This window comes from Leucopleurus acutus, assembly GCF_964270905.1.
Source record: "Leucopleurus acutus genome assembly, chromosome: 3".
Classification (NCBI taxonomy): Eukaryota; Metazoa; Chordata; class Mammalia; order Artiodactyla; family Delphinidae; genus Leucopleurus; species Leucopleurus acutus.
The window spans coordinates 46,070,364-46,082,446 of record NC_139145.1 but is presented as its reverse complement, the minus strand read 5'-3'; the positions used below and the strand labels follow the sequence as shown (position 1 = coordinate 46,082,446).

At 42.3% G+C, this 12,083-nt stretch overlaps 1 protein-coding gene across 1 annotated transcript in view; it reads left to right on the top strand.

The window, feature by feature from the left end:
• GALNT10 (polypeptide N-acetylgalactosaminyltransferase 10) overlaps positions 1-12,083 on the top strand; it is a 224,520-nt gene that overhangs the window by 114,233 nt on the left and 98,204 nt on the right. Inside the window, exon 3 of the mRNA XM_082836841.1 lies at positions 1,004-1,142. Within this exon, the coding sequence (XP_082692967.1) occupies positions 1,004-1,142 (139 nt within the window). The remainder of the gene's footprint in view (positions 1-1,003; positions 1,143-12,083) is intronic.

Genomic DNA, 12,083 nt, shown 5'->3' with positions numbered 1-12,083 from the left:
GTAGACACCACCCCTGGGCTCCCCTCTTTGCTTGCACCTTCTCATCAAGCTGATGTCAACATTTACTTTGCAAAGTAAATGGGGTGTTGCTCCAGAAGATGAGGTGATGTTGAATCAGCTGACTTTTATTACCCTTTCTTCCAGACCCTTGCCAATGGCAGATGCTTGGGCTATTATTGCAGGGGTTGGGGGACATCCCCACGTACCATCTGCACCCTGGGAACCCAGAGAGTAATTTCCTAGAGCATCAGGGACTCTTTCCCCAGATGGATTGTAAAGAGAGAGGAAAACTGGTGCTGGATCCACCCAAATCCATTGCTCAAAACAACACTTTTCAGGCAATCCAGGCCTAGGCTAGGCAAATCTTAATTTGTTTGCTGGCTTAAAAAAAATCAAAACATCTTTTATCATTTGTGGCAATTTTGATTTATATATAAAGCTTGCCTTGCCTGGAGAGTAATCATAGTATTTCCTCACATGGTTAATAGGGTTCATAGTTTACAGAAAGCTTTCATGTATGCAACCTCTCATTTGACTTTCTCAGCGTGGTGTGGGTACCAGACAGGAACAAGCTACAGTTCAGAGAGGTAGTACTGGCCCGAGGTTGATCAGCTTATAGGCAAGTGACCTGGCCTCCCGTCCAGGTGATCAGACTTCAGGGTCAGGGATGTTTGGGGCTCCTGGCAGAGTGGGGGAAGCATGGGCTTTGGAGCCCAGAGACCTGGTTTTATAGCCTTTCTGCGTCCTGGTTTATCTGCCTATAGAATGAGGGCTCGTATGCCTACCCTGACAACTTTGCTGGGGACATTTCATGAGAACAGGTCTGAAGTGAATGATACGCCCATGGCTGAGTCTCATTCCCCTCACCTCTTTAGCCCTGCAAAATCTGGAGGAACACTGTATATCAAGTGTAAAGTTCTATCTTGGTGATTTAACCATATTTTTCATCTTCCCTTCCCCACTCCATTTAATTGGCAACACTGACTTTGCTCTCTGCTCCTAGGAAACGGAGAACAAGGGAGGCCCTTCCCCATGACCGATGCTGAAAGAGTGGATCAGGCATACCGAGAAAATGGATTTAACATTTACGTCAGTGATAAAATCTCCCTGAATCGCTCTCTCCCTGATATTCGGCACCCAAAGTGAGTGTAACATCTCTCATCTTCTGGGATCTAAGGATTTTGCCCTGGGCTCTTGTTGAGAATTAATTAAAGAAAAAGGTACATAAAGCACTGCTGGAGGAGATTTCCTCCTGTTACCCAGGGCCTTCGTGCACAGGCTCGTGTGATCAGATTCTCCTAGAATTTAGAACTGGTGTGGCCGAGGGACAATATTGTCTCTCCAAAAGAGCTGGTCTCCTTCCTCTTTTCAACCAGCGGAAACCATGACCTCTGTATTTCCTTTTTTGACTCTAGCCCACAGGGAAGTCCAGACCTCAATTTGCAAGACAGTTGCAGCAGCCATTTCAACCCTCCCTTTCTCCACCTTCTTTGTGTGACATTTTTATTTTTTTAATCTTTATTTTAGCTATCCTGTGCACCTGTACATCTATATGTTGGTTATAAGCTATCTCACCTCACTTTGAGAGAGGACATATCATAATGATTATAAAGATAACAGTGGCAGCTAACATTCTTTGAAGAGGTCGCGTGTGTCAGGCACTTCATTTGCATTGTCTCAGGTCCTTGTGATGTAGGTCCTGTGATGATGCCCATTTTTATAGATGAGGAAACTGAGGCTTAGAGGGGTATTATAACTCATGTAGGGCCACACTAAGAAGCTGAGCCAGTTCTTGAGCTGCAGTTCAACCAAAAACTATACTCTGGATCTTAAGCCATCCTGCCTCCCCTTTTTAATAGGAGTACTGTAGTAGTCATGGTGATTTTCTAGCAGAGGGGTATCTCTTAAAGCTGCTGTGCATTAGAATCACCTGGAGGGCTGTTTGTTCGAACACAGGAGCTTGAGCCTCACGCCAATAATCCCTGATTCAGTAGATCTGGGTCGGGGCCCAAGAACTTCATTACAAGTAAGCCCCCGCATGATGTTTTTGGGGTCACACTTTGGGAACCACTGCAAGCAGAAGATTTCAAAATTGTTTCTTCACGAAGGCAGTACTGAGTAGAAGTGGAGCATAAACTGTTTCGCTCAGGGACTAAGAAATTAGAAGCCGGGAAAAGATAATAACAGCTAACACTTATTAGGTACTTACTGTATGCCAAGCATTATTCTAAGCCAGCTGTTCTCAGAGTGTGGTTCCCAGGCCAGCAACAGCAGCATCACCTAAGGGCTTGTTAGACATGCAAACTGCTGGATCTCAGCCCAGGTCTACTGAATCAAAAGCTCTGCACAGGGGCCTGGCCGTCCGTGTTTTAACAAGCCCTCCAGGGGATTCCGATGCAAAGCTGAAGTTTTATATATACATTCTTTTTTAATATTCTTTTCCATTATGGTTTATCACAGGATATTAAATAGAGTTTCCTGTGCTCTACAGTAGGACCTTGTTGTTTATCCATTCTAAATGTAATAGTTTGCATCTACCAGCCCCAGAACCAAGGGTACTTTAAGTACATTAATTCAGCCAAACCTTCCAAAAACCCTATGAGATAGGTACCTTTATTATCACCATTTTACAGATAAGGAATTGAGGCCAAAAAAAAAAAAAGTTAAATAGTTACCGTGAGATGATACAGCTGGTAAGAGGTGGCGCTAGAATTTACATGCAGGGAGTCTGACCTAGAATCCCCAAGTCATAAGGTCTTTCCACCTATAAGGACTCAGTTGGTAGAATGTAATAATAAAGAATCTCGATAGCATGTGTGGCTACTTACAAAATGCTTTCTGCCCGCTTACATCTTTCAGTTCCTGTAATAGTACTTTGAGGTTGGCGTTTTTATTATCATCTCCACTTTGTAGATGAGGAAAGCACACAGCTAGGAATCCCCAGCTGGAAGGTGTGCTGCTTGCCCAGGACGGGGCCCAGTTCGCAAGGATTTCTTGCAGCGAGGGGAGGGAGCCAGGGCCTTGCAGGGCTTGCTCGGGCGTTTGCTCTTCGTTTCATGGTCTTCACTGTCAAGCCCGGGATTTTTTTCACCTAAGTCTGAGAATGTAGTTCAGATATTACTGATGTTGTTGGATTCAGAACCGTGACCCGACTCTGAGGGTCAGAAACTCAATTTATATGTTTAGCCCCTCGCAGAGTTCAGAATTCTGCACTAATTTCATCTTTCTAAGTCTGGGAAAGAAGTTTCATCTGGGAGCATTATTCTCTTACCTCAGCTACTGCTCTGTGGTTCTGTAGGTTCTCAACTCTGGCTATACCTGGGGTGATTTTAAAAAAATACAAAAACCGGGGCCCTACCCCAGCCACTGGAGTCTGAATCTCTGGAGGGATAGCCTGGGTCTGAGGATCTTCTGAAATCTCAGAACGTGATTCTCGCATATAGCCAGGGTTGAGAACTGCTGGTGTGAAATAAGGAATATTTTTACAGTGAGAGAGAGATGCTTTCATCCATTCATTCATCTGTTCATCCAGTAAATGTATATTCATGGTCTTCTGTGTACCAAGCCCTGTGCTGAATACCAGGAACACAATGATAAATGAGCCATTATTGCTGCTTTGGGCAAGAGCAGGGGGTGGATGGTAGGAGCAGGTCATTACCCCACAGGTGAGAACCAGTGAGGGAGTAGGCACAGGGTGCTTTGGAACCCCAGGGGACACCCCCACCCGACACCAGCCTCTGCGGGAGAGGACTAAGCAAGACGGTGCTTTGCCTTAACAACTAAAGGGGCGAGTCTCCCAGCTGTTAGAGGGAGAGCGAGGGGCGGGGAACAAACCCTTTTGTCTCCCAGTGCAGTGCTCTCTCCCGACAGCCCAGAAGAAGAAAGGTCTTCATAATCAAGGAAGGCGTCCTTGGACCCACAGATAGGTCTGTGAATAGAATTCAGGAGGGTCTGTAAACTTGGATGAGAACAACATTGCATTTTTCTTTTCATGAACCTCTCACTGAAATCTGGTGTTCCCTTCAGTTATGACTGTAGACAACGAAGCACCTATGATATCTTCACCAAAAGAAATCATTTACTTTCCCATCACTTTACAGATATCTTGAAATGTCACAGATACTCATCACTGCTTTGGAATGAAGGTAGTTTTTAGAATTTCCACTAGATCTTGTCATTTAATGTGTTAATGAAGAAGCACATTTATGACTCTATTTCAAATTCTTTTATTATTTTGATAACAGTATTTCAGTCTAACTGGTTTCCTTTACAAGCTCATCTATTTTATTTTATTCATTGTACACACTGTTCTGAGAAGTGACGATAGGCTTCACCAACCTGGCAGAGAGGTTCAGGGTTTGGGTTTAAGGGGAGGAGGCCCAGTTCTGGGTGGATGTGAATTGAGCCTAAGGCTCTCCTGTATTACCAGCCCACCCACCCAACCAGTATCCAAGTTATGGCAAAAGATGTCGCTAAATCCAACGCTCCTGACACCCACCCTTTTTTAGAATCCCGTTGTGGAAGCTGACTTTTTTTTTTAACGGTAAAGATGAATTTTATAAAATCATTAAGCTGCTTTACTTTACAATTTGACGGAAGGGGCTACAGTGGAATTTTGCAGAGCTAAGAAAATTGTTTACCTTGCTCTGATAAGAAGCAGTTTAACATGAACATCTATAAACATCCATTTCACATTTGCCGTAGTTTGTTGTTCATTTTTTCATATGAAAGTTTTGGTTTTTTGCTTTAAGTCTTGAATATGTATTCGTTAAGACTCATTTAAGCACTAGGGCACTGCTAAATTCCCTGATTTAAAATATCCATTTCTGATTACATAACAAGACCTCAAATATTTGGCACCTATACAACTGGCACCTTTCAACAAATGGAATTCTAGGCAGAAGTTAAGAACAGCTATTGAGAAAAGCCAAAGACACTGAGTTCAGAGAAATTTCCTGGTTGGGCAGGTCTCTGTAAAAGCAAAGTGTTCTGGGATTGATTGAAAAGAAAAGCATGCAACTAAGCACACTCCATCCTGTAGGGTCACAGGGCAAATCAGCATTGAAGCTGAGCTGAAGAGGAGAAGGAGAGCAGTGATGAGCAGGCAAGAGGAAGGGCAGCAGGAGGAAGAAAAAATATCAACAGGAAAGGAGGGAAAGGAGGGTTAAGGCATGATTGGTATAAGATAGACCAGTGTGAAGAACAGGAAAGGAAACATCAAGAAGGGAAAGAAGAAAGCAGAAGGACAATGGTGTGAAAAAGAGGAAATAAAAATATGAAAGATCCAAACCAAGGAAAAATGGAATCTTATCCAGAATATCCTATTATAATACCTGAAAGTTAAGAATCAACTCTATTTAATCTGTATTAGTCCACATTGGCAAATAGCAGCACTTATTATCTTTTTAAAAAATTTATTTATTTATTTATTTATGGCTGTGTTGGGTCTTCGTTTCTGTGCGAGGGCTTTCTCTAGTTGTGGCAAGCGGGGGCCACTCTTCATCGTGGTGCGCGGGCCTCTCTCTATCGCGGCCTCTCCCGTTGCGGAACACAGGCTCCAGACGCGCAGGCTCAGTAGTTGTGGCTCACAAGCTTAGTTGCTCCGCGGCATGTGGGATCTTCCCAGACCAGGGCTCGAACCCGTGTCCCCTGCATTGGCAGGCAGATTCTCAACCACTGCGCCACCAGGGAAGCCCCCAGCACGTATTTTGATAAGATAAAAACTCAAATTGCTTACTCAATTGCAAGAAACTGTCTCACATGGCTTATCCCATTGGGAAGCTGACTTTTCCTAAATGAGTTGACAGATGTCTTGAAGAGCTTTTCTTTTTTTCCAGGGAAAGTGGGGTGGGAGAATCTTTCCTGCAGTTTGACAGCAGAAATGTGTGAAGAAGTTAGAGCAGTCAAGCCACTCAGTCCCTCCTGTTGCTTTCAGCTTAAACAGCTTCTCTGGCAGGAGCTGAGGTTTATATTTGCCTTCTACTCCTTCAAACTGAATTTTGGCAGCAGCCTGTCAAGGACAGGACCAAGGGGCTGTTTGTTTGTGCCAGCTGCATTTGCTTCCTCCAGAAGCTGCACCGGGGAGCGTGCAGCCACGGAGAGTGGAGACTAGGTGGTCCGGCCCCACTTGCTGGGTTTGCATGTGGGAGGTGGCCAGCTGGCTCTGAGCAGGCCTGCCCTTGGCCCCTCCTGCCAAGGGAACAGGAACAAGGATGGCTGGTGGGCTGGCCCACTTTTCTTCTCCCCAGGAGCCCTGCTGGGCTGCGTGGCAGCCACACATGGAGGCCCCCTCCAGGGCACAGAGCTGGTAGAAGCGGAGTCCCAACTGCTGGAAGTTGCCTGGGTCTAAAAGTTCCTGGGCACACCCCTCCGTTGGATGATCAGCTTCTTCCGTGCAAAGATTATCCATGGTGGGGGTGAAAGCAGCCTACAATCCTGACCTGCTTTCTCCAGTCCATGAATATAGCTTTCAGTAATGAATGAACCTGAATGGCATCTTTGTCACAAGAAAAGGCCCGAGTCTACCAGATTCTTGGTTCCATGTTCCTTCTTGATTTTTCCTTTTTGTTAAATTAACACGGTTACTTTATGGTATGTGCTCAATTTCCTCAAAAGAATTTATAAGCTCATATTATTATAATAGGCCTGGATTCTGTTGAGTGCCTTTACATCCCCACAGGCTACAAAAGCAGCAAGGGATCTTCATTCTCAAAGAATGAAGATCACTGGAAATAGTAACTATGTAGGTAAATACATATAATTTTTTCTTACTGTTTAAATCTTTCAAAAAGATATCTGACTGTGTAACCCAAAATAATAACATATCCTTGCGTTTAAAGCATAGATAAAAGTAAAATATATCCCACCATAAAGGTTAGAGGGGAGAAATGTAACACAGTAAGGTTCTCCTACTTACGAAGTGGTATAATGTCATTTGAAATTAGACTTTAAAAGTTAAAAGTATATAAAAGTATGGGCTTCCCTGGTGGCGCAGTGGTTGAGAGTCCGCCTGCCGATACAGGGGATGCGGGTTCGTGCCCCAGTCCGGGAGGGTCCCACGTACCGCGGAGCGGCTGGGCCCGTGAGCCATGGCCACTGAGCCTGCGTGTCTGGAGCCTGTGCTCCGCAACGGGAGAGGCCACAACAGTGAGAGGCCCACGTACTGCAAAAAAAAATAAAAATAATAAAAATAAAAATAAATAAAAGTATATACTATAAACCCTAAAAGGAGCACTCAAATGACAAAACAAAGAGTTGTAGCTAATAAGCCAACAAAGGAGATAAAATGGAATCATGAAAAATATTCGGTTAATCCAAGAGAAGGCAGAAAAGGAGGGAACAAAGAACAAAGATCAGAAAGGAGAAGTTGAAAGCAAGTACCAAGATGATGGACTTTAACCTAACCATATCAATAATCACATTAAATAATCACAATAATTACTTTAGTGGAAAAGCAGCTTGTCCGATTAGTTAAGAAAGCAAGATCCAACTACATACTGCCTGCAAGAAACACACTTTAAAGATAAAGATACAAATAAATTAGAAGTGAAAGGATAGAAAAGATCTTCTGTGCTAACATTAGTCAAAAGAAAACTGGAGTGACTATATATTAATATCAGTCAAATAGATTTCAGGACAAAGACAATTACCAGGGATAAAGAAGGTCATTTCATGATAAAGGGATCATTCATCAAGAGGACATAGCAATCTTAAATGGTTAAGCAACTAATAAGAGAGTTTTAAAATACATGAAGCAAAAGCTCATAGAACTGCAAGGAGAAATAGACATAGCCACAATTATGAAATTTCAACACCTCTCTCTCTCTCAATAATTGATACAACAAGTAGACAGAAAATCAGCAAGGATATAGTAGAGTTGAACAGCACTGTCAACCAGTGTGACCCAGTTGACATTTGTGGAACACTTCACTCAGTAACAGCAGAATATACAATCTTTTCAAGTGCGTACATAACATTTACCAAGATAAACTATATTCTGGGCCAGAAAACAAGTCTCCATAAATTTAAAAGGATTCAGGTGATACAAATTATGTTCTCTGACCACAGTGGAATTAAATTTAGAAACCAATAGTAGAATAGTGTCTTAAAATTTCCAGATGTTTGGGAACTATGTAACTCAGGAATAACAGATGGGTCAAAGAAGAAATCAAAAGGAAAACTAGAAAGTATTTTGAACAGAATGATAATGGAAATAGAATATGTCAGAATTTGTGGGATGTCACTAAAGCAGCATGTAAGGGGAAATTTTGTAGCATTAAATGCCTATATTGGAAAAGAAGAATGGTCTTAAATTAATGACATCAGCGTCTACTTTAAAAAACTAGAAAGAGTAAGTTAATCCAAAATAAACAGAAGAAAGGAAATTTTTAAAAAGATCAAAGCAGAGATCAGTGAAATAGAGAATAGAAAACCAATAGAGAAAAATCAATGAACCCAAAAGCTGGTCTTTGAGGTAGTCAATTAAATTGATGTCTTAGCAGCCTGATAAAGAAAAAAAAGAGAGAAGACACAAATTATCAATATCAAGAATGAGAGAGGTGACATAACCACAGATTCTATTACTGTTGAGAATAATAAAATAATATTCTGAACAACTTTATTCCTATAAATTCAACAACTTAGATGAAATGACAAATTCCTTAAAAGATACAAACTCCCAAAACTTACTCAAGAAGAAATGATTCATTTAAATAGCCCTGTATCTAGTAAAGAAATTGAAATTATATTAAGAAACTTCCCACAAAGAAAACTCTGGGCCCAAATAGATTCCTTGGTGAATTCTACAAAAATTTAGGAAATAATACAAATTCTACACAACTCTTCCAAAAAGTTAAAGAGGATGGAGTATATTCCAACTCATTGTGAAGAAGCCAGCATTACCCCGATACCAAAACCAGACAAAGACAACACAAAAAAGAAGATTACAGGCCAATATCTCTGATGAACAGAGATGCAAAAATCCTCAACAAAATATTAGCAAACCAAATTCAGCAATATGTCAGAAAGATCATACAACTGTGATCAAGTGGAATTTATTCCAGGGATTCAAGGATGGTTCAACATCCACAAATCAGTCAACGTGATACACACCACATTAATAAAATGAAGGATAAAAACCATATGTTCATCTCAGTAGATACAGAAAAAGCATTTGGTAACATTCAACACCCATTTATGATAAAAGCTCTCAATACAGTGGGTGTAGAAGAGACGTATCTCAACATAATAAAGGTCATATGTGACAAACACACAACTAATATCATACTCAGTAATGAAAAGTTAAAAGCTATCTCTAAAATCGGGAACTAGACAAGGATACCCCTTCTCACCACTCTTATTCAACATAGTATTGAAATCCTAGATAGAGCAATTAGGCAAGAAAAAGAAATTAAAGGCATCCAAAATGGAAAGGAAGAAGTAAAATGGTCACTGTTTGTAAATGACATGATTTTATATACAGAAAACCCTAAAGACTCCACCAAAAACCTATTAGAAATAATAGAATCCAGTTGGAAATGGATTTGTTATCGTGGTTTGCTAAGCATTGCAGTATCCACAACATCCGGATAAAAGGGTAGGGAATCAGGAAGAGGGAGAGCACTGAAGGGGAATCGCTCCCTGGACCCAGAAGAGCTAGAGGCTGAGAACCTATTGAGGGACCACCACCTTCCTCCCATGGTAGTGTGGCCTTGGTGTTGCTGGGGGTTGAGAACCAGGAAAGCCTGATGTTTATAAATATCTGCAGAAACAGACAGGGAATCTTCTGGAATGGTGATGAAAGCTCAAGCAGGAAAGGCCTGGGATGTAAAAGAATTGAGTTTTTCTGGCCCAGAAGGCATCACCAGTTGTGCATTCATGGGACCCCAGGGGACCAAAGGAAGCTGTTGGCAGAGCTGCTGTCTGTGTTCTTGGGCTCCTGCTGCATGGACACCTCATGAATGTATTCAGAGCTAATTAAATCAGGAATTTAAGGCAACCGTGTATGTGCGTTAAGGGCTCCTTTCTCATTCCTCCATCCCCGATCTGTTGCCCACCAAAATGCAGCCTCCTCCTACTCATTTATACTAAAATGATCAAATGTCAGTCCCTGCCTTGAAGAGATCTCAAGCCTATTAGTCAGTTGAAAGTTTCTCTGCAAGTCATTCACTCATTAATTAAGCAAATACTTATTGGGTGCCTACCATGTGTATTTATTACTTCCTAGCCTACTAGTGTAGGCTAGTCCCTGGGAAAACAGCAATGAACAAAATGGGCAAAATTTCCTTCCCTCCTAGAGCTTACATTCTACTGGGCTGGGGAGGTCATAAACAAACAAATTAATATATTTATTTTCCAGTGATGTAGGGAAAGAAAGAAGCAAAGTAAGAAGTAGAAAAAGTGATGGGAGAGGCTTCCCTGGCAGTCCAGTGATTAAGACTCCGTACTTCCACTGTAGGGGGGCGCAGGTTCGATCCCTGGTTGGGGAACTAAGATCCCGCATGCCGTGGGGCACGGCCAAAAAAAAGAAAAGTGATGGGAATAAGGTGTATTTTATTTCAGTGGTCAGGGAATGCTTCGCTGATAAGATGACATGTGAACAGAGAAATGAAGAAGTGAGGGGCCTAACAAGGCAGTTAACTGGGGGAAGAGCCCTGCAGGCAGAGGAAACAAGTACAAAGGCCCTGAGACCATCATGCTTGGCTGTGGTACCCAGTGAGCCAGGAGGAGAGATGAGAAGCAAGGCTGGAGGAGTGTCAGGGTCATGGTGGGGCTTTGGCTTTTACCAAAGTGAGTAAGATGGGAATCCCTGGAGGGTTTTGAGCAGAGAGCGCCATGATCCCGATTTTCACTTTCGAAGGATCCCTTTGGTTGCTATGTTAGAATAGACTGAGGTCGCCAAGGGTAGAGACAGGGAGAATAGTTAGGGGTATATTACAGACTCAGACCACGGTGGGAGTAGAGATTACCAGTGGCCACATTCTAGATATACTTTGAAGATGGAGACTACAGAATTTACTTACAGACAGTATAGATATGAGGAAAAGAAAGGAGTCAAGGATAACGCCAAGGTTTTTGGCCAGAGCGACTGGGGAGATGGGGTTGCCATTACAGAAACGAAGACTTTGGGAAGAGCAGGCTTGGGGGAAATCAAGATTTGTATTTCAGTCAAGGTTAAGATGTTCTAAAAACATCCAAACGATGATGTCAAGTAGGCAGTTGAATAAATGATGCCATTTGTGTTGTGAAAAATGGAAATGGTGGTGGGATCCTTTTTTGATTATATTATACATTATATTGTGGTTTTAATTAACTCACTTTCCTTGAATAGCAAAAAATGTCTGAGGCATAACAGACAGTAAATCTAAAAATGACCCAGGATCAGCTGTGGTCTGTGGTGTGGTGTGCAGGATGATAGTTTGTGTGCCACATTCAGGTCAACGTGAGGGCGGTGCACACCTTCTGCCATCTACAATGGGAGTGAATGGCTGGAGTCTGTGCCCACCCATCTCCCACCCCCCACCCCCACCCCCACAGTGCCAGGAGGTATGTCAGACCCTCTGTACAACAGTGACAGGCTTGGAAGATACATTTAGTATGTATTAGCAGTTCTTACCCTTTTTATCTTGATTTGAATGGTGAAGTAAGCTCACTTGACACTTCTGTAATGGAGTGCTTGAGTGTAAGATTAGCGCCCCAGAGATCCTCAGGGTGAGAGAGATCCAGACTCCCTAGTTTGGCAGGTTGTTAGCAAGGCAGTTGTGTAGGGAGGGGCAGGGGGCAGAAGGAGGCTGTAGCCTGAATGATTTGTGAGCTGGGAAAGGAAAAAGTCCAGGTTTCTTTGTAGCATCACTGATTCTACAGGAAACTTCAATCGGCTCTCCTCCGAAATTAAATTTCTCTCTTCTGAGCAACAGTGTTTCTTCTAAGACAGCAGTTATTGATCCATCAGACCTAATATTGGGATTTAAAGGTGCTCATAAGCCTTAAAATGAAATGGCAGCCAATCAACTTTCTCAAATTGACTCCTTTTCTTGTAATTTTTAAAACAGATTTCAGTGAATTCAGCCTTTTGGTGAAATTAC